General features: G+C 38.2%; 1 protein-coding gene across 1 annotated transcript in view; it reads right to left on the bottom strand.

Moving 5' to 3' along the window:
• The window catches only part of RP2 (RP2 activator of ARL3 GTPase), a 52,187-nt gene that overhangs the window by 19,250 nt on the left and 9,407 nt on the right, over positions 1 to 23,530 (bottom strand). The window contains exons 2-3 of the mRNA XM_025982493.2: positions 12,947 to 13,612; positions 8,529 to 8,643 (exon numbers count right to left, since the gene is read on the bottom strand). Of these exons, the coding sequence (XP_025838278.1) occupies positions 8,529 to 8,643; positions 12,947 to 13,612 (781 nt within the window). The remainder of the gene's footprint in view (positions 1 to 8,528; positions 8,644 to 12,946; positions 13,613 to 23,530) is intronic.

Genomic DNA, 23,530 nt, shown 5'->3' with positions numbered 1-23,530 from the left:
ATAGCTTAATTCTCCTTGCCTTGAGTGTAAGCTGGTCTTAGTGACACAACTTCCAAAGAACAAAGTATGAAAAGGAAAAAGCAGGAACTTTACAGTGTTTGGGAAACCTGGCAGACACCACCTGAACCAAGTCACCAAGGTCAATGCCCCAAAGATAAGTCATGTTGATATCCTGTACCCGGGGATGTGATGTGATGTGGTGTGATGTGATGTGATGTGATGTGATGTGATGTGATGTGATGTGATGTGATATGATGTGATGAGAAGGGCATTTCACCTCTTCTCCCAAAACCTCAATCTAACCAGAGAAAACATTAGACAAACCAAAACTGAGGTACATTCTACAAAACAACTTAGTAGTACTGTGAAAATATTTCAGGGTCATGAAAAACAGGAAAGACTAAGGGACTCTCACGGATTAGAGGAGATTAAAGAGACATGACAACTAGATGCAACGTGGGATTTTGGATTGAATTCTGGAACAGAAAAAGGATATAACTAGAAAAACTGGTGAAATTTGGATAATGACTATAGCTTAATAGTTTTTTTTTTACCAGTGTAAATTTCTTTGTTTTGATAAATGTACCATGGTTATACTAACATTAGGGGATGCTGGATAAAGGGTATATGGAAGCTTTCTGTCCTACCTTTGCGACTCTTCTGTAAAACTAAAATTATTCCAATATAAAAAGTTTATTTAAAAAAAACAACTGAGGGGCACCTGGCTGGCTCAGTCAATAGAGGATGTAACTCTTGATCATGGGGTCAGGGTTCAAGCCCCATGTTGGGCCTAGAGCTTACTTAAAAAAAAAAAAACATGGGGCGTCTAGGCAACTCAGTCAGTTAAGCATCTTGGTTTCCGCTCAGGTAATGATCCCATGGGCTATGAGATCAAACCCCACGTTGGGCTCTGTGCTTAGCAGAGGATCTGCTTGAGAGTCTCTCTCTCTCTCTGAAATGAATATATAAATCTTTTTAAAAATACAGCTGAATGGGAGAACATATTTGTAAATCTTATATCTGGTAAGGGGTTAATATTCGAAATATATAAAGAATTCGTATAACTCAATAGGGAAAAAAACACCTAGGAAAAAAAAGCACCAAACAATCTATTAAAAAATGGGCAGAGGGGGTGCTTGGATAGCTCACTTGGTTAAGTGTCCAACTCTTGATCTTGGCTCAGGTCTTGATCTTATGGTTATGAGTTTGAGTCCCATGTTAGGCTCCACATCATGGAGCCCACTTAAAAAAACAGGCAGATGATATGAATAGACATTTTTCCAAAGAAGACATACAGGTACGTGAAAGGTGCTCAACATCATTCATCATCAGGGAAATGAAAATCAAAACCATGATGAGATTGATCATCTCACACTTGTAAGAATAGCTACTATTGAAGAGATAAAAAACAACAAATGTTGGCAAGGATGTGGAAAAAAGGGAGACCTTGTACATTCTTAGCAGGAATGTAAATTGGTGCATCCACTATGAAAAACAGTATGGAAGCTCCTCAAAAAATTAAAAATAGAATTACAAATATGATCCAGCAATTCCACTTCTGGGTATTTATCTTAAGAAGATGAAAACACTAACCAGAAAAGATACATGTACTCTCATGACACTGCAGCATTATTTACAATAGGCAAAATATGGAAACAGCCATTGATATTCATGAATAGATAATGAAAATGTGGCATATTTACACACACAGACACACACACATGCACACACACAATGGAATAATATTCAACCATAAAAGGGAACTTTCCCATTTGCAACAACATGGATGGACCTTGAAGGCATAATGCTTGGTGAATTAAGTAGGAGAAAGACAAATTCTATATGATCTCATTTATATGTGAAATATGAAAAAGAAAAAAAAACCCTAAGCTTATACGTACAGAGAACAGAGTGGTAGTTGCCAGAAAGGTATAAAGTGAGGGGTGGGCAAAATGGGTGAAGGGGGTCAAAAGGCACAAATTTCCACTTATAAAATACATGTCATAAGGATATAACGCATAGCATAGTGACTATAGTTAATAATATTGTATCACATATTTGAAAGTTGCTAAGAGAGTAGACTGTAAAAGTCCTTATCATAAGAAAAAGAATTTTGTAACTACATATGGTGACAGATGTTAACTAGATTTATTGTGGTGATAATTTCACAATATACACAAATACTGAATCATTATGTTGTACATCTGAAATTAATAGGTTACATGTGACCTGTATTTCAAAAAATATCTAGTAGCTTCTCATCTCAGTCTAGAAGCCAAAGTCTACAATGCCTACAAGGCCCTCTATCATTGGACTCTTTCACTATCTCAGACTTCATCTATGTTTACTGAATAAATGAAAGAATGACCCTCTAAAACAAAGGAATCCAAGTCTGACTAATCATCAGAACGATCTGGGGAACTTTTTATTTTTTTTAAGAATTTTATTTATTTATTCATGAGAGATACACACAGAGAGAGAGGCAGAGACACAGGCAGAGGCAGAGGGAGAAGCAGGCTCCATGCAGGGAGCCTGACGTGGGACTCGATCCCGGCTCTCCAGGATCACACCCCGGGCTTCAGGCGGCGCTACACTGCTGCGCCACCGGGGCTGCCCTGGGGAACTTTTTAAAATGCAGATCCCAAGGGTATATCTCAGAAATTTTTTAATCAGTCTTTCTGGGGTGGGAGATGGAAATTTATATTTTTCAAAGTACCCTGGATGGTTCTGAGGATTAGTTAAGTTTAGAAGATTCTCAAGATGGAAAACACAGTGAATTCTCTCATTAAGCAGACAAAAAGCTTTATTAATTGAAAGTAAATAACTATAACAGCTTTAACTGAAGAGGAAAATTTAGAGATTCTGAGGTACAAAGTACTTGAAATAAAAGTGAATTTTCAAAAGAAAAAGTCCACCCTTGGCTCAAAACAGTGGTTTAAAACTGGGAGCAGGGATGCCTGGGTGGCTCAGCAGTTGAGAGTCTGCCTTTGGCTCAGGGCGTGATCCCGTGGTCCCGGGATTGAGTCCCACATCGGGCTCCCTGCAGGGAGCCTGCTTCTCCCTCTGCCTATGTCTCTGCCTCTCTCTCTGTATCTCTTATGAATAAATAAATAAAATCTTAAAAAAAAAACAAATAAAATAAAACTGGGAGCAATTTTGCCCCCCCCCCAGGGGGCATTTGGCAATACCTAGAAACATTTTTGGTTATCATAACTAGGAGTGTGGTGTTTGCCACTGGCATCTGGGTGGTAGAAGCTAGGGATGCTGCTAAACATCCTAAAAAGCATGGGACAGCCCCACCCCACACAATCATCTGTCCTAAAATGTCCATAGTGCTGAGGTTGAGAAACCCTCCTTAGAATGTCTGATGGCCACTTTTAGATAAGGACCCAATTGACCCAAGTCCTGCTAGAATATTTCCACTGACAGCCTGCTCATCATTCTATATCAGTCAATGCAATATTGGGCAGCTAAAAACTTTTCCCCTGTTTTTAATTTTGAAAAATCGCTAAAGTTAAGAAAAGTTGACAGAAAAACATAAATATCCATTTGCCCTTTACCTACGCCCATCAAATGTTAACATTTGGCCCCATTTGCTTTATCCCACACTATACTTGCTTTTTTTGTTTCACTGAGCCATTTGAAAGTAGCAAGACATCATGACACGTCAGCATGAGTCTCCTACATAACCACAATGCCACTATCATACCTAAGGATATTAACAGTAATTTCATGACTTCATCTTCACAAACTTCCCAAGTTTTCCCCAAAAACGTCTTACAGCTTTATAGTTCACCACATCCCAATCAGATGAAGGTTCATTCATTGTACTTAATTGTTATGTTTCTTTTAATCCATAATAGTCCCTCATCATTTTTGTTTGTTTTCCAGGACATTTATTGCCCTGGCCAGTTGTTTTGTGAAATGTCTTCTTTTTTGAATTTGAATCATCATGTTCTCATAGTGTCATTTAAAATGTCTCTAGATTTTCTTTCTTTGTGATAAACTAGAAGTCTTAGCTTGATTAGATTCAAATTAAGTATTTTGAGGAAGAACTCTTCATAGATGATGATATGTATTTCTTACTGAAAAACACAATGTCAGGCTGTCCTGCCTTCAGTGATCCTAAGTTTGATTGGAGTGATCACCAAGTCTCTGATGTAAAGGTTTTTTTAAAGATTCTATTTACTTATTTGAGAGAAAGAGAGGAAGAGAGAGCAGAGTGGGAGGGAGGGAGGGAGAGAGGGAAGGGCAGAGGGAGAAGCAGGATCCCTGCAGGGAGCCTGATGCAAGTGAGACTCGATCCTAGGACCCCAGGATCATGCCCTGAGCCATAGGCAGGTGGTCAACCACTGAGCCACCCAGGTGTCCCACAAATATCCTATTTCTTTTTTTTTAAGATTTTATTTATTTATTCTTGAGAGAGAGAGAGAGAGAGAGAGGCAGAGACACAGGCAGAGGGAGAAGCAGGCTCCATGCAGGGAGCCCGACATGGGACTCGATCCTGGGTCTCCAGGATCACGCCCTGGGCTGAAGGCAGCGCCAAACGGCTGAGCTACCCAGGCTGCTCCAAATATCCTATTTCTTAGCAACTTTTACCCCAATAGTTTTAGCATCCACTGATAATCTTTACTGAATTAATTATTACCTTGGGGATTAGAAGATGGTGATTTTCAAAGTCTAATCATTCCTTCTACATTTATTAGCTCACAGTATTCTGTAAAGAGCAGAAGATCTTTCCTTTATTTCTTCCTCCTCCTTTTTTTTTATCACTATGGATGCATGGATTTCTGTTGTTAAATCAATTCTCTTCATTATTCTTTGTTATACCTAAATTATCCCAAACTTGGCCAGTGGAAACAGATTTAAGCTTGTTCTTGTGAACTTTTGGCATGACCTCATTAGTCGTTGAGTACTTCCTATGGATACCTCTGGTTTTATAAATTTTTTTAAATTTTTTAAATTTATTTATTCATGAGAAACACACAGAGAGAGAGGGGGGGGCAGAGACACAGGCAGAGGGAGAAGCAGGCTCCATGCAGGGAGCCCGATGTGGGACTCATCCCGGGTCTCCAGGATCACGCCCTGGGCTGCAGGCGGCACTAAACCGCTGAGCCACCCGGGCTGCCCTATCTCTGGTTTTAAAAGTTAATTATATGATGTTTATTTGCTGAAATTCCTGTAACATTGGCCCATTTATTTTAATTCTACTTTTTTTAGTTCTACTTTTACCTCTTCCATGTGGAATGCTGTGTTAAACACAGATATTATATTTGGGGTTGGAGCATTTCTATGAAACTACTCCACTAACATTGCATGAGCACATAAATCATTAACTTAGACCTACTCATATACTCACTTCATCCCTAACCTCACACATTAGGATGTCCATTACACTTAATATTTGATTCAATTTCTGAAACCTCTTGAGAGTTTATTTTTTTAAAATTTTATTTATTTATTCATGAGAGACACACAAAGAGAGAGAGAGAGAGAGAGAGAGAGAGGCACAGACACAGGCAGAGGGAGAAGCAGGCTCCATTCCATGCAGGGAGCCCGATGTGGGACTGGACCCCGGGTCTCCAGGACCACACCCGGGACTGAAAGTGGCGCTAAGCCACTGAGCCACCCGGGCTGCCCTTCTTGAGAGTTTAAAGGCTTGTTTTCAAGGTTCCATCAGAATCCTCCCATTTCAAAACAGTTGTATCAAACAAGCCAGGACACTTGAAAAACTATAAAACACTGATGAAAGAAATTGAAGATGAAACCAACAAATGGAAAGATATGCCATGCTCATGGACTGGAAAAACCAATATTGTTAAAACATCCATATTACTCAAAGCAATCTACAGATTTAATGCAATCCCTCTATCAAAATACTAACAACATTTTTCACAGAACAAGAACAAATAACCTTAAAATTTGTATGAAACCACAAAAGACCCTGAATAGCCAAAGCAATCTTGAAAAAGAACATAACTGGAGGTATCTCAATCTCAGATTTCAAGATATATTACAAAGCTGTAGGTAATCAAAATAGTGTGGTACTGGCACAAAAATAGATCAATAGAACAGAATAGAATCCAGAAATAAATCCACACATATATAGTCAACCAATCTATGACAAAGGAAGCAAGAACATACAATGGGGAAAAGAGTCTCTTCAACAAATGTTGCTGAGAAAACTGGACATTTAAAGAATGGAACTGGACCACTTTCCTACACCATACACAAAAATAAATTCAAAATGGATGAAAGACCTAAATGTGAGATCTGAAACCGTAAAACTAATAGAAGACATAGGCTGTAATTTCCTTGACACTGGCCTCAGAAACTTTTTCTAGGCATGTCTCCTCGGACAAGAAAAATAAAAGCAATAAAGTTAAAAGGTAACCTACTGAATGGGAGAAGATACTTGAAAATGAATATCTGAGAGGGGGTTAATATCCAAAATATATAAAGCTCTTATGCAACTCAACAGCAAAAAAACAAATAATCCAATTAAAAATGGGCAGAGGACCTAAACAGAAATTTTCCCAAAGACATACAGCTGGCCAACAGACATGTGAAAAGATGCTCAACATCACTAATCTTCAGGGAAATGCAAATTAAAACCACAATGAGATATCACTTTATACCTGTCAGAATGGCTAAAATAGAAAACACAAGAAATAAAGTGCTGGTTAGCCAAATTATGGAAGCAAGCCATGTCCATCCATAGATGAATGGATAAAGAAGGTGTGGTGTGTGTGTGTGTGTGTGTGTGTGTGTGTATACACACACAATATACAATATATCCATATACACAATGGAATATTACTCAGCCATAAAAAAGAATGAAATCTTACCATTTGCAACATGGATAAAACTAGAAGGTATAGTACTAAGTGAAATAGGCCAGCCAGAAAGAAACAATTGCCATATGATTTCATTCATATGTAGCATTTAAGAAACAAAGAAAAAAAAGACAAAAAGCCAGACTCTTAAATACAGAAAACTGGTGGTTGCTAGAGAGGAGGTGTGTGGGGATGGAGGTCAAATAGATAAATGAGATTGAGAGTACACTTATCTTGGTGAGCACTGAGAAATGTATAGAATTGTTGGATCATTACATTGTATATCTGAAACTAATGTAATATTGTATGTTAATTATACCTCAATTAAAAAAGTACCAAGTCATAATTTCCAGTATATATTCTAGAGTAGATTTATGCACTGGGTTAGAGCAAGTCCCTCATACTGTTACAGTAACCACAAAGGTATATGAAATACTATATTAATGGCTGAGTCATAGCCAGCATTAGTTATTAAAATGATCCCAACAATCTTCCAATATTTTTTTAAGATTTATGTATATATTTTAGAGAGAGAGCGAGAGAGCGTGCACGTAGTGGGGCAAGGAGAGAGAAAGAATTTCAAGCAGACTCCCTGCTAAGCACAGAGCTAGACACGGGGCTCAATCTTACCACCTTGAGACTGTGAGCTGAAATTAAGAGTCTGACACTTAACTGACTGAGTCACCCAGGCGACCCTCCTCCAACATTTTCATATAGGTTTTGAAGTTATTACAACTTATACATAAAAAGCATATAAATGTAGATGTGCCATCTTTTTAGGGTATACTCAATCTGCACTGCATATTATTCTACATATTTGCTCAGGCAAATAAAGAGAAGCCTGATGAGCCTTGAGCAAACAACGTCCCTGTTCTGATGGACAAACAGAACTCTGTCCCCTAGAATCAGTATACCTTCAAATACACATAGGCAGGGATGCCTGGGTGGCCAGTGGTTGAGCATCTGCTTTTGGCTCAGGGCGTGATCCCGGGTCCAGGGATCAAGTCCCGCATTGGGCTCCCTGCAGGGAGCCTGCTTCTCCCTCTGCCTATGTCTCTACCTCTCTTTCTGTGTCTCTCATGAATAAATAAAATAAAAAAAATACATATAGGCAGACATAATATCCCTTCCAGAGGGCACATGAATTCCAGTTCCTCTGTTTGCAGATGTATTTCCAGTATTTGAAATTTGTTGGTGGTATTTGCCCATTGGGTAAAACAATTCTACTTATGGATGAGAAGTTAGTCAATCATATTAAATACATAAAAGAGTATACAATTTTATTTGTATTTCTTATTTTCTTTCCAGTATGGTCAAAGCCCACTGAAAGCAGAAAGAATCCTTATAAAGTGCTTTGTAACTCTGGACAGGGGGAACGAAACAGTCACTCATTGTAGTACAATAATCAACAATAAAATAATAATTAAAATAACAACATATAATAATAATAAAATGTGACTTTCAAGTACTAAGATGACAAAATAGGAAAAAATCTAATGCCTAATTTCTAGTTAGTTATATAGGGATTTTTGAATGATGTGAAATTTTGACATTTTTGAATAGTCATAGGAAAAAAAACATAAAACAAACAAGGAAGAGAAGGCAATGTAACAGAAATGCCAATGGCAAGAGCAGATCTAATCACATGTCAAGAAGATAAGCACACAAGTACACCAATCGTTCAGAACATACCTTTGTTCAGAAGAGGAAGGAAGTCAGGTGCTTTCTCCCCAAAAACCCTTTGAGCATCCTCAGCTTTCATTGACACTTCCTTTGTCTGAACTAGGAAAAAGCCTTTACCAACCATCTGTGGAAAATAAAATTTCATTTAGATTTTAAAAATGAACTTCTGAGATTAAAACAATATATTTCTATTCTAGTATTTTTCTGTATAAAATATGACACAGCATGGTGATTTTTGTTTGAATCATCACTGTAATTCAAGGCGTTTGCTCTAACAAGTTTTCACATATACAAGATTTTTCCAGAAGGGTAGTTCTGGTTAAGAATTAGTGTGCAGTGCCTCATTTGTTTGGTGATACTTGTAAATGTCCAATAAGGAGAGAATGGTTAAGTAAGTAAACCAGGGTACATTCATCACATGATGAAATAGCATTGATCATTAAATATAACAAATCATAAAATGAAGGAAAGCTTATGTAATAATTTTGAAAAGCATGATACAAATGTATGTAGTATAGCACAATAGTGATAGACCACATTTACGGAGCCCTACTGTGTGCCAGGCAGTTTTATGCACTTTACATGTATAACACGTTTAACCCTCTCGTGAGGTAGGTACTACTTACCCTCATTTTACAGGTGAGAAAATGAAGGCACAGAATGGTAGAGAAACTTACTCAAGGTCACACAATTATCAAGTAACAGAATTGTGATTTAAACCCAGTTAATCTCATTATAGACAAAATAAATGAAAAATTATTCCTAAAAAGACTATTCAAGATATAGTATGTTATAGATGATTTCTTTTGTTATGGATGATTTTTAAACTTATTTCTACTCTTCTTTATTTCTACAATTCTGTACAATAATAAGTACACATTAACTTTTAAAATAACAATGAAAGTAGTTTTTAAAAATGCAAAGTATTCACTTAATTTTTTTAGCAAAGCGTATTGGATTTTTCAGTATAAAAGTAACATATAGGGCACCTGGGTGGCTCAGTGGTTGAGCACCTGCCTTTGGCTCAGGTTGTGGGATCAAGTCCTGCATCAGGCTCCCTGTGGGGAGCCTGCTTCTCCCTCTGCCTATGTCTCTGCCTCTCTCTGTGTGTCTCTCATGAATAAATAAAATCTTTTAAAACAAAGTAAAAAAATTAAATAAATAAAAGTACATATATGTTCAACACAAAACACTTAAAAAATGAAAAAATAGAAACAAATATACCCAATGCCATTAGGATATACTTCCATTTACCCTCCCAGTTTTATTTTTCCCCCATTACAGAAATAACACATGTTCATTGTAAAATCCATATAACTACAAAAAAGAAAAGAAAATCCTGCTCTTAATCCAATTCCTAAGAATAACCATAACTGTTAACATTTTAGTATATATAACTTTCCAGACTTAGATCTCTTAAAAAAATTCAGATACTTATATAATATTCTACAAATTTTCACTTACTTGACTGTGAATATTTCTCAGCTATTTCACTATAAAATCAGTTTTAATGGCTGATAGTATTTTCATCCTATGGCTATATTATCCCATACCATTCCATCAACTTGGATTCAAACTCAAATCCTTTTTCAGAGCCCTCAATGCTGCCTCAGAAAAAAGAAACATACATTAAAAATAGCAGAAAATTGCATGAACATCATTGCCAGGTGATGACTGCAAAGTTACTTAAAATATCAGAAATAATCCTACATCTGTTCCTAATTTTCTAGATGGTTCAATACCTCTCATTTTATAGTCAGACATGTAAACTGACAAAAGATGATTAATTCAAAATACTGTTACCCAAAAACAAATAATAAATTACTAAACTTGATCTATTTTGATATCTCACTGTAGATATCTGGAGACTCATTTTTCATGAAAATTCTTCTACTTTGAAAGACCTGAAATAGCAGTAACTATCCAACTTTAATTATGCAATACACTACTTTCAAACAATTCAAACTACTTTTACTCTCTCTAATTTATCCTGTGGATGTCTGTGATGTAGCTAAGAGGAAGCAAGAAATCTGATTTAAAGTAAGGCCCAGTAACTTATCTTGATTCCCTTTGGAATGTGCTTTCTGGTTTATCCAGCTTTTCTGGACTTCCTATCTCAAAAAACTATTATAATACAGTTAATTTATAAAAACAATGTGAAACAAAATTCTGTGATACTCCTAGGGTTTAACAAAGCCAAAGTTAGCAATCACAGTTCTAGTCAAAGCTGTCTTAAGGTATTTGGGTTATGATATGAGACTGAAGTTTTGTGTGGTTCTTTTTTTTTCATCTCAGAATGAAGTAGCTTCTACACATATTTTCCTGGAAACTTGAGCTTCATTTTTTGGAAAAAATATGTAATCTCTCCCTTAATATGTAAGCCAGTGATCTTTTAGCATGTTTTGATACCCTCTTCACATGTAGTTGGCATTTTCTTCTTTTGGTTCTCTTGTCATTCCTTAATTCTGTGCTTTCAAAGTTAGGTAGGGTAACTCCAACCAAGGGTTCCAGGGTTTTTCCTTGTAGGCTGAAGGGTATCTGCCTTGACTCCCTACACTTTCAGTCACATTCCTGTTTCACCAGGAATTCTCAGCTTTCCTTTACCACTGAGGTAGCAGATTAGCATCATGCTTAAGGACTGAGACTATGGTCTATAAAGTCAGACTGCCTGGATTGAAGTCATGGCTCTGCTGTTTACAAGCTGAATGACCTTTCGCAAGTTACTTACCTTCTCTGTGGCTCATTTTCTGTATCTGTAAAAAGGGGGAATAAATGGCACCTATTTCACAGGTTATTCTAAATTAAGTGAGTTACTTCATTTAAATACCTTTAAGTGGCAAACACTATATAAATGTTAGATATTATTATTGCTGTTGTTGCATTTTTGTTTTAAATTATCTTGTAATCCAGAAGGACATCTAAAGAACATCATTCTTCCTGGTCATATTGCTTTCAAGTGCACACAATGCTGCCATTTCACACATCAGCTACCAAAAGCTAAAAGGTTAAGAACATCTGATGACTCATGAAGGAAGACTGTTTTTATGTTATTTTCTTTAAATATGCTATTTTATTCTTTATGTCTACTGCTCATTACCTACCAAAAAGGAGTTTAACCTGAATAATTACATTGTCTGAGAACTGTATGTAGATTTTTTTAAGTCACCATACAGTATAATGAAAATGCTGACCTCTCAGATCTTGGATTAACATGAGATTAGATAGCTCAAAGGCCAGAAGTACTGTTTCTTTATCTTCCCAGATTCATAGCATGTTTTTAGGAGATTTGGCATGAACAACAACAAAAAAATCACAGTCTTAAAATTATACTTTGGCTTCTGTTGTTTTGAAAACTAGATTTCAGATATATTTTGTAGATTTCAGACATGGGTTTTCTATATTGAAGGATGTACAGCTACAGAGAGAAGGTCATTTAGTTTTCCCGCCCCTATAATCTTCAACAGAACTGTTACAATTTTGAAAAAATCCATTAGAAAAAGGAGACTTGATGAATTCCCCATTCACTTCTTCATTTTTGGAACTTTGATTTTTAAATTTGAGGACTCCTTCTGAGGAACATCTGACTAACGGGGTAATCAATGCATGCCACTGCTACCTCCCCACTGGAGCACCCACCAACACTAGGAACTGCTGCTTCTGCAGCCCCTAATCTCTACATCCCCAGGTTATTTTTCAAGTGAAAGCTGCTACCAATAGAAGAACTCTTTTCCCAAACTCACTGAGTCCCTGCTCCTGAGCCCACAACCTTTGCTATCCCAGCTCCCATCTCCTTCTTACACACCAACCTCCCCTTTGCATAGCAAGAGGGCAAAGAAAAAATAATATCAAGGTGGTTCTCATAGTCACCCCAGTGGCCAAAAGTTGTTCTCCTAAATGTCTTTCTTACTCCCCCCTCCAACCAATTAAAATCCAAATAAATATTCCCAACTAAATAAGATTGTGCTTTAGTATGCAGTACTACCTTTGTAAACTTCCATGGAAATCATTTATTATAAAGAATGGAAATTATCTGAGGGCAGAGAATTTTGCTGTGTCTCCATCTCCAGCATATACTCTAGTTGATCAGTTTTAAGTTGCCATCAATTGTAAGATGCATTTTGGATAAGCAAAAATGTGGAGAACAAATGTACATTCTATAATCAATGAAATAGGGTAATAGAAATAACTCTTCACATAGTAAATGTTTAATAAATGCTTACTGAATTGAATGATATTTTTTAAAGTTTCTTTGAAAAGTCTTTTGGGGCCCAAGCAATCAGCTTATAGATAAATCTGCAGGGGGCAGAGGACTATAACTTAAGGATTGCCTGCATTTCTAATAGCCAGGTTGAAAAGAATGGAAGTTCTCCAGGAAGTGGTGTGTTTCTACCTAGGTATGTGTCTGTTTTTCCTCTCTCTCTCCTTACCTCATCAATTAGTTTTCTGGCATTTGCGATAGTATAATCACCAGCAAATAATACCACTAAGCATGATTCATCACTGCTCTTCTGTCTCTGACCCCGAGATACTGGAACGATACTTCTATTGGCTTCTGTGGAAACGCGGACAGCTTTGAGCTCTTCAGTGGTAGGTAGGGGAACATGGTCTTGAACTACAGTATCTTCTGGAAGAAGACTCCAGTTGAGTTCTCCTGACACAGGTGTAAAGTCATGAATGTTGCTCCAAGTATTATTGAAGATACTTAACGCCGCATCTTTGAACTGGAATGCTAATTCGGGGTAGTACCATTGGAAACAGCCAAACTTGATATTTGTGGAAGACTCAATGATGGGTTGAGTGGCACAGCACAAAAAGACTTCCAGCTTTCTACAGTCCCTCACACGAAACTGTTGGCAGGCTAACGTGCACTTGCAATCTCTGCAATTCCGGAAAAACACACTGCCTTTCACAGGTCCCAGGAAAATTACACAGTTAGTACAGTCGTCGATAGTGATGGTAGCAGAGTGATCAAAAATGTAGATGTTACAGTTCTCACAGTCCTGAATGAGAAACTGTTGTCCTGCCACTTGGCCAGGTAGGCGACCCACTGTTTCATCCTTCAGTCCACTGAACATATAGTCTTTTGGATCAACCTGCAAGGACAAAATATGGGTCTTGAGTATTACTAACATTATTCAACAAATATTAGTCAAGTGTCTACTGGGTGCCAGGCACAACTCCTGGTGCTAAAATAAGTTCCTACTTTCACCGACTTTGCAACATATTAAGAAAATGAACAGCACAAATTATTTTTTCCAATAATTAAAAGGCATGAGGGGAACAAAGGGAGAGGAGACTGTTATAAAGAGACTCAGGACATACCAACCAAACAATGAATATTGTTTGGATCCTGTTTCAACATATCAACTATAGAAACTTTTTTGAAATGACTGAGGAAATTCTCACGCACACAGCATTTTGGATGATATTGAAGAATATTTCAGCTCTGACCCTTTTTCTTTTTCTGATGCTTCACTTTTTTGTTTTTATTTTTTTATTCAAGTATAATTAAAAGAGTGTTATTAGTTTCAGGTGTACAATACAGTGATTCAACAATTCCATGCATCACCCGGTGCTCATCACAAGTGCACTCTTCAATCCCCATCACCTATTTCACCCCCCTCAACCACTTCCCCTCTGGTAACCTCCAGTTTATTCTCTATATTTAAGAGTCTGGTCTTTTGTCTGTCTTTTTTGTTTGTTCATTCGTGTTGTTTCTTAAATTCCATGAGTGAAGATTTAAAACAACTGCTTCTTAAAAAACTTCTGAAATTGGAAATACACTCACATTGAAATATATTTCTCTATTTTTCAATAAACTGACACATAGGTCTTAGTTTCTAAACTCTGGCTGATTTCTGTAATATGCTACAGAAAATGGAAGAACCTGAAGGTACAAAAATCACTATATGGCATAACTTCCATCTGCAAGTTAGATTCAAATATTTATTGAGTCTTTCCTACAATGGAAATTCTTGAAACGCCACCATTCCTATCTTTTGATATTCTAAACTAAAGCACACACAACCTTTTATTCAGTATGCCTGGAATTTGTCACAGTATATATTTAAAAATTCTACTGACCTCTAAGAGTCACAAAAGGCCATTTTGATTTTTCTAAATTACTTGAGTCCACTTGCACTGTTTTACCCCTTTGCAAATATTAAATTTCATGCAAAACTACCGATGTAACCAGAAACAGACTCCCATACAGTAGGTAAAATTCTGATGTTTCACAAAGGATAATTTAATCATCTCAATCATTACCGAGCTAAAAGTGACTTATTCAGTATTGCACAGTAAGTGTTGTTCTTATCTACTTTTACATAATGTACTAGAAGGAGTACTGATCTGTAGCACGAGGCAATAAAAGAGGCACTTTGTTTCCCAATCTTAATTTTGTCATCTATGAGCAACATGATCTTGGAAAAGGCACTTTAACTTTCCAGCTCATCAGTCATTCAACCAAAATCTGAACACTCAGTATGAGCCAGGTATCCTTTTAGGCACTAACATGAGTATGACCAGCTCTTCCTATAAAAAAGTAAACACTAACCTAAACAGATGATTTAAAAACAACTTGGTTGTGCAATGCAAGATGCCTAGAATATTCTGGAAACACAGATGAGGGACATCTGGGATAGGGGAGGTAGGGGTGTTAAGACTTCATTAACAAAGTGAGAATGAACAAGTTGGAGTTCATCACATAAAACAGGCAGGAGTATAGGCTCTTCCCTTCCCACATCAGGCCAAAGTGAAAGAATTAACAAAATAAAATTTTTCAGAGAATGTGAAGAAAACTGAAAGTGGTTTGGTGGTTACCAGTGATACTGGTATGGGAGCAGATGAAGCTAGAGAGATAGGTTGGGGCCATACTATAAAGCTTAGAAGTTATCCATGGGCAATAGAGTACCACAGGAGGATTTTACTTTATTTTTTAAAGATTTTACTTATTTATTTATGAGACACACACAGAGAGAGGCAGAGGGAGAAGCAGGCTCCCTGCAGGAGCCTGATGTGGGACTTTTTAAAAAAATATATTTTATTTATTTATTCATGAGACAGAGACAGAGACAGAGACAGAGAGAGAGAGAGAGAGAGAGAGAGAGGCAGAGACACAGGCAGAGGGAGAAGCAGGCTCCATGCAGGGAGCCCGACGTGGGACTCGATCCCCAGTCTCCAGGATCACACCCTGGGCTGAAGGCAGCGCTAAACCGCTGAGCCACCTGGGCTGCCCCTGATGTGGGACTTTATCCCAGAATATCAGGATCATGCCCTGAGCCAAAGGCAGATGCTCAACCACTGAGCCACCCAGGTGTCCCACCACAGGAGGATTTTAAATAAGAAAAATTTACATTTCAGGAAGATTACTCTGATAAGAATAAGGAGGTACAGCATGGATCTGAGACTTGCACTTATCCAGAAAGGCCTGGAAGTAGAGCAATGGTTAGGAGGGAAGAAGATGGGATAAATTTGAGAAATACTGAAGAAGTAGAATCAGTCAATTTGGTAATTCAATGGCTGTAGGAAGGAAGGCAGAAGGATGGATCCAAAATGATTTCTAGTTCTCTGGTCTGTGTTCTTCGACTTTTTTTTAGATCATAACCCACATTAGTAGATTCTTCAGCACAGCCCAGCACACTTACTTTTATTTGTGCATGTACACATACCAAAGCAATGAAAGCTTCACAAATAATGCTTACTTGAATTTTGTGTTAAGCTCCCTAATATTTTCTATAATCCCACCAATGGGTTTGAAAAAATACTGCTCTAGTCTATGTCACTGGATGTTAGTAGTGCCATACACCAGAAAAAGTGAAAAATACAGGAGGCAACACAGGTTTAATGTAGAAAGAAGTGTCCAAGCAATTCTATTTCTAGGATTTTACAGGTGATGCGTGTATATAAAGTACAGGTATGCCTGAGTGGCTCAGTCAGCTGGGTGTTCGACTCTCAGTTGTGGCTCAGGTCGAGATCTCATGGGTTGTGAGACTGAGCCCTGCAGCAGGCTCCGTGCTCAGTGCTGAGTCTGTTTGAAGATTCTCTCCCTCTGCCCACCCCCTCAAATAAATAGATCTCTAAAAAAAAAAAGTACAGTATTCCAGTTTGGTCTCTACCAAGAAACTGAACTTGCATAGTTGCTGGTTCCCTATTGCCCAAAGTCAACCCCACAGGGACCAAGTAAGGAAAACATCAAGAAAAGGGGAAACTAAGAGAAGTCCCTGTGGTGGAGTGTGGGGGGATAAAATAGAAAAGTAAGCCTCATAACGGGCAGATTAAAATCTAAGCAGTATCTTCTCATGCTGCTTCTCTCAACTACTGATCGGTCAAGTGACCAAAAAAAATTAAGTCAACAAGAATATCTAAGATCTGAACCACACAGTGAGAATAAGCTTGAGTTCTGCATCCAACAAGAAGAGTGTATTCATGATTTTCTTAAGGATGCATTCAAACTTTTTTTAAAAAAATCATGTACTAGATCAGAAAGCCTAAACAAATTTTAAATAAGAGATAACTTACAGACTGTGATATGGGACTAACATGTAATTAAAAGTTAATAACAAAAGATAATTTTAAGAATTCTTGCCAACTTGAAAATTTTAAAAAACATACTGCTAAATAACCTATGGGTCAAATTAGAAATCATAATCAAATCTAAAATACTTAGAATTAAATGTTAAGGCACCACATTTGGGATGGAGCAAAGCTCTGAAGGAAATGTATAACCTTAAGCAGCTATAATAAAAACACTCAAAAATTAATTAGTTAAATGTCCATCTTAAGAAATTAGACAATAAATAAGTTTAGAGAAAGTAGGAGAAAAAAGATAAATAGTAGAAATTAACAACTTACGTGTTAAATATATAATAGAAAACATCATGGGTATCCCTGGGTGGCGCAGCGGTTTGGCGCCTGCCTTTGGCCCAGGGCGAGATCCTGGAGACCCGGGATCGAATCCCACATCGGGCTCCCGGTGCATGGAGCCTGCTTCTCCCTCTGCCTGTGTCTCTGCCTCTCTCTCTCTCTCTCTCTCTCTGTGACTATCATAAATAAGTAAAATTAAAAAAAAATACTCTGAAAAAAAAAAAAAAGAAAACATCAGCAAAGCCAAAAATATGGGGTTGGGGGGGCGACAAAAAATAAGCAAACTTCTGGCAAGAATGATCAAGGAAAGAAGAATGAAACACAAACCGTATGAATGAAAGGGGGAATGAATATCACCATAAACAAACGTTAAGAAGAGAATAGTATCAACGTCTATATGCCAACAAGTTTTAAGAGATTGTGGTCTATGAAGTGAACAAATCTCTTAAAAAATAACTTATCACAACTGACTCCAGAGCAATTTAAAAGCTTAAATAAAATGCTACTGTTACTAAAGAAATAGAAGCAGTGGGCTAAGTGTTCCCCCAAAGAAAGACACCAGGCCCAGATGGTTTTATAATCAGATTCCAATTTTATTTATCCCAGGTTTATGCAGACCCTTAAAGACAACAGAAAAAGAAGGAACAGTCCTAACTCATGCTATTAGCCTGCTCAGCAAGACCCTAGTAAGAAAAACAAAGACACAACAAAAAAGAAAAGTTTAGGTTCATTTCATTCACGTCTATAGATGGGGGAAAAAAAACCCTGCAAATTAAATCAATCCTATAAAAGGAGAAAGCACCACAACCAAGTTGGATTTATCCCAAGTCAAGTAAAAATGGTTCAGTATTAGAAAAATTGTTCATAGGGGAAAGGAGAGAAAATGGGTGGGAAATATCAGAGAGGGTGAGAGAACATGAGAGACTCCTAACTCTGGGAAATGAACAAGGAGTAGTGGAAAGGGAGGTGGGTGGAGGGATGGGGTGACTGGGTGACGGGCACTGAGGGGGGCACTTGACGGGATGAGCACTGGGTGTTATACTATATGTTGGTAAATCGAACTCCAATAAAATAATCTTTCATGTAAGTCACTATTATGTGATAACAACTTATATTTCATTCCTAATTCCTATTGATCTCTTATGAAAACCTTATTCCTCAATAGATCTGAAGCACTTGCTGTGACTTGTCTATATCCTCTGATTCTCCTTTGCTCAGACAACCTTCTCTGCTTGTCTACCTGTCAAACTTTCCTCAACCAGAAGCCTGCTCTCCCTTTCTGGAGTATCTATATTGTATTAAATACCAGTCCATGTCCCTTCCTGTACAGTGATCTTTGGGCTAGAATCCTGCAACCAATCTATTAAAAACTGAAACACCTCCTCCAATACCACTTCTTTACCCTTCTTTATTTTTCTCCAAAGCACTTGGCTTCCTTTTTAACGCACTACATATGAATTATATTTATTGTTTTTTTTTCTACCAGTCCTCCACTAGGACATAAGCTCCATGAAGGAAAGGATTATCTGTTTTGCTCACCCTTCTTTTCCCCTGCACCTAGAATAGTGCAAGGCAGTCCCCAGGTGTTCTCTTTAATAAACAAACATGACAGATAACTAAGTTTGGTAATCACACACTTCTCCATTCCATCCTCAAAAAAGAGAGACCCTGATAATGATCAAGAACAAAATGATATTCTTGGGGACATTTAGTCAGGTCACTGTTCAAGTTAGCCAGTTTCTGAGTGGGAAGATAATTATACACAAAGGAGGCAGAGGCACATCAGTCCTGGGTTTCTCCTTTTTACATCCTCTACTCTCCCATACCTGCGGTTAGAAGGAAGCTGGGGCTGCCTTGCACTTGAAAGAGCCAGTGAAAGGGGATGGGGATGTGGTCATAGAGCAGGCTAATGGGATCTGGATCTAATTCAGGCCTTAAAGTGGAGAAAAAAGAACATGAAGAGCGGTTTCAGTCAGTTCTGCTTTAGGCCATAAAGAGGGTAAAAACATTCTCTGGTCTTCTTCAGCCTGTCACCTTGGCACCAATCCACCTCCCACAGTGGGGGTGAGAAGATCAGGAACACCAGGAATAGGTGTAGGGAAAAGAAGCCCAGGAATTGGCCTGTCTCTACCGAGGCCTCAAATGCAATGGACAAGCAGAATCTTCATGGTTTATCTCGCTGTACCAGAAACTCCTTAAAACTTTGACGTAAAACTTTATGTGTACTTTCCCGGGGAATTAACTTGGTGTTCGAAATTCTGGCCAAATTATCTTTGCCTGAGATATGGATAACAAGTTCAAACATTTGCAAGCACATTTATCTGAGAATTAAGGAGGGGGCAAACCAGTGTTTGGATAAAAATAAAAAAATAAAACCGTTGGGGCGCCCGGGTGGCTCAGTTGGTTAAGCGTCTGTCTTTGGCTCAGGTCATGATCTTGGGGTCCTGGGATCAGCTGGTGTCGGGCTCCCTGCTCAGCTAGCAGTCTGCTTCTCCCTCTCCCTCTGCCCCTTCCACCCACCCACCCCAGCTCATGTGCTCTCTCTCTCTCTTTCTCAAATACATAAATAAAATCTTTTAAAAAAAGACAGTTAATACCTGTTACTTAAAGGAATTTAGCGAATTTGTTTTTGCATGGAAATGATACATAAGATGTATAGTATTTGAAAATTTTCAACTATATGAATTATAATATAATCAGTACTGTATCAGTAGTTGTTGCAAATGCAGAAGTATCTACTCTTAACTCTGAAATTACTGAGCTGCTATCTTAGTCTGCACAGGAAGTATTATGTACTTAATACTCATATCCTCTCAAAATTCTTATGTTGAAGTCCTAACCCCGAAGTGATGGTACTTGGAGTTAGGCCTTTTAGGTTTAGAAGTCAAAAGGGCAGCACCTCATGATGGGCTTAGCACTCTTAGAAGAAAAGACAGAAGGAAGAAAGAAAAAGAAGAGTTCCCCCTCTCTACCTCCCTCCACAAACTAGAGGAAAGGCCATGAGTACACAAGAAGGTAAGTGAATATGAGCCAGGAAGCAGCCCTCACCAGTGAGAAGTGTGGAATGTTACAATTCCGTCCAAATCCCTGCAGTTAAGAGACATGACCGAACTCTAGCATGGTTTCTAGCAGCACAAAACCATGTCTCTGGAAGGACCCTACCCTCCTGCCCCCATTAAAATTCCTGCCTGGAAAATTTTCCTGCTGGGACAATTTACCATTTGTTCTAGCCAATACCTGATAATAGGCCCCTGACCTCCCTTTCTTAGGGCATTTACTAAAAAGGGCTGGTGGTTGTGAATATGTAAGTCTTAAATCTCATAAATATCTTTCTCAAAGACCTGAGAGCCATTCCTTTGACATATAATTATCAGGAAGGATAGGGCCTCTGTCTACCAGTCTCTGTGGGAGGACAGAATCCTAACTTTGATAAGTGTGAGAGAACAAACACAGCGGACCTAATCACATTTACACTGACCAACTTTGTAATTTTCACTTTTCTGATTCTACGGAGGTCCTGCTCTCCCTGCTCCCTCATTTTCCTGATAAAATTGCTGAAATCACCTCCACACAAATTGGAACAAAGCTCAGCTCTGTCCCCTACTGTCAGTAGTTACAGAATAAAACCTGTTTTCAATGCTTTAACCTACTGTCCAGCAGTATTTATCTTTGGCATCAGACACTCGGATCTGCTAGTACTTTGATGTTGGATTTCTCAGTCTCTAGAACCATCTAATAAATAAATGTCAGCTGTTTAAGCTACATAGTCCATGCTATTTTGTTATGGAGGACTGGTTGCCATAATAAAATAACAGACCAGGTGGCTTAAACAACAGAAATTTATGTCTCACAATCTGGAGGCTGGAAAGTCCAAGATTGAGGCACCATTGCAGTTGGTTTCCGGTGAGAACTCTCTCTCTGGCTGGCAGACAACAGCTGCCCTCTCACATCCTTACATGGCCTTCCTGGGTGAGTGCAGGGCAAGCTCTCTGATGTCTGTTTGTCTCTCTGTCTCTTTTTAAAGATTTTGTTTATCGTGAAAGACACAAAGAGTGAGGCAGAGCCTGATGCAGGACTCCATCCCAGGACCCTGGGATCACACCCTGAGCCAAAGGCAGATGCTCAACCACTGAGACACCCAGGTGCCCCTCTCTGATGTCTTTTCTTATAAGGATGCTAATCCTATCAGATCAGGGCCCTACCCTTATGATCCCATTTAACCTTAATTACTTCCTTTGAGGCCCATCTCCAAACACAGCCTACACAGTTAGGGCTTCCACATGAATTTTGGAGGGATATAAATATTCAGTCCATAACAACTGCCAATGCTGAGGAGTTAAATGTAATTTACTATTCTTCTAAGTATTTTATCTGGATACCTCAGTTCTTCTGCTTATGGAGAGAAATTAATGCTATAGCTAAAGATCCTCTAAAGAGTTCTATGCTATAAAATTATTTGGACTGTCAATATGGTCTACAAAGGAGAAATTTAAGATGTATGTTGCTGTACTTTCTCAACAAATCCTGAAAGTTCTTCAAAACAAAAAGTAATAATAAATAACCTGAAGCTCAGTACCATAATCATTTTGCAAAAGTTACTAGTTCTCAAAGTGCCCCAAATCACAAACATGAAAAGGTCATATTTCAAGCTACTTTTCCCACAGGAGCCACTTACGAAGTGAGCTTAGTTTAGGCTGTATTTCTTACTACGAAATCAAAGAAACACTTTCAAAATCAAAGAGACATCTCAACAACTGGAATTCACCTGATATAGCTACTAAACTAAGTTAAACATTATTGTCTTAACAGAAAACAAAAGTGAACATCTAATATTTTCACTGAGCAGCAATGCAAATTTTTCCATTAAAACTAATCTCTACAGGGATCCCTGGGTGGCGCAGCGGTTTGGCGCCTGCCTTTGGCCCAGGGCGCGATCCTGGAGACCTAGGATCGAATCCCACGTCGGGCTCCCGGTGCATGGAGCCTGCTTCTCCTCCCTCTGCCTGTGTCTCTGCCCCTCTCTCTCTCTCTGTGACTATCATAAATATAATAAAATAAAATTCTTTAAAAAAAAAAAACAAAAAACTAATCTCTACAGTTTAACTTCCAAAATGATAACCTGAGATGAAATAATGGAATTTGTTAATTTTAATGGAAAGCCGGTCTGCACAGAGGTCCAAAATAAAGCTGAGGAGTATAAGCAGCACCATATAGGTACGAGGCACCATTCTCAGTGCTTTATAATCATTTACTCAATACTGATAAAAACCCAGGGGTACCTGGGTGGCTTAGTTGGTTGAGCATCTGACTCTCAGAGTTCAACTCAGGTCATGATCTCAGGGTCCTGAGATCCAACCCTGTGTTAGGCTCCACCAGCCCTCTCCCTTCCCTTTGGCCCCGCCATCCCTGCATATCTACGCTCCCAAAGAAATAATATCTTTTTAAAAATATTCATAAAAACCCCTATGAGAGTTGTGTACTATTGTCCCTTTTACAGATGAGAAAATTTAGGTATCCAGAGGCTAAATAACTTGCCCAAAGTCACACACAGTAAATGCTTGAGCTGAGTTTCAAACCCAGGCAGTCTGACTCCTTTTTTTTTTAATTAATTAATTTATTTATTTATGATAGTCACGGAGAGAGAGAGAGAGGCAGAGACACAGGCAGAGGGAGAAACAGGCTCCATGCACCGGGAGCCCGATGTGGGATTCGATCCCGGGTCTCCAGGATCGCGCCCTGGGCCAAAGGCAGGCGCTAAACCGCTGCGCCACCCAGGGATCCCTGACTCCTAAGTATTTTCTTGATTGCTTCTTCATGTTTAACCATATTCAAGCAGAAAACAATGTTTACTAGGTACATAAATCAATAAAACAGAATAGGGATTCAAAAATAGACTAACATATACACTGACAAAGGTGCAAAGGCAACTCAATAAACAAAGAAGTCTTTTCAACAAATAGTGTTGGAACAATTGGAAATCTATATGTAAAAAAAATTAAAAGAACCTCTCACATTTTGCACCATTAATTCATTCAAATAATTAATTCAAAATGGATTACAGAACCTAACTGTAAAATCAAAAACTCTACAAACTCTAGAATAACATAGATGAGAAAATGTTTGTATTCTTAGTTAGGCAAAGATTT

The sequence above is a fragment of the Vulpes vulpes genome, chromosome X (assembly GCF_048418805.1).
Source record: "Vulpes vulpes isolate BD-2025 chromosome X, VulVul3, whole genome shotgun sequence".
NCBI lineage: Eukaryota > Metazoa > Chordata > Mammalia > Carnivora > Canidae > Vulpes > Vulpes vulpes.
This window is presented reverse-complemented; position numbering and strand designations above follow the sequence as displayed.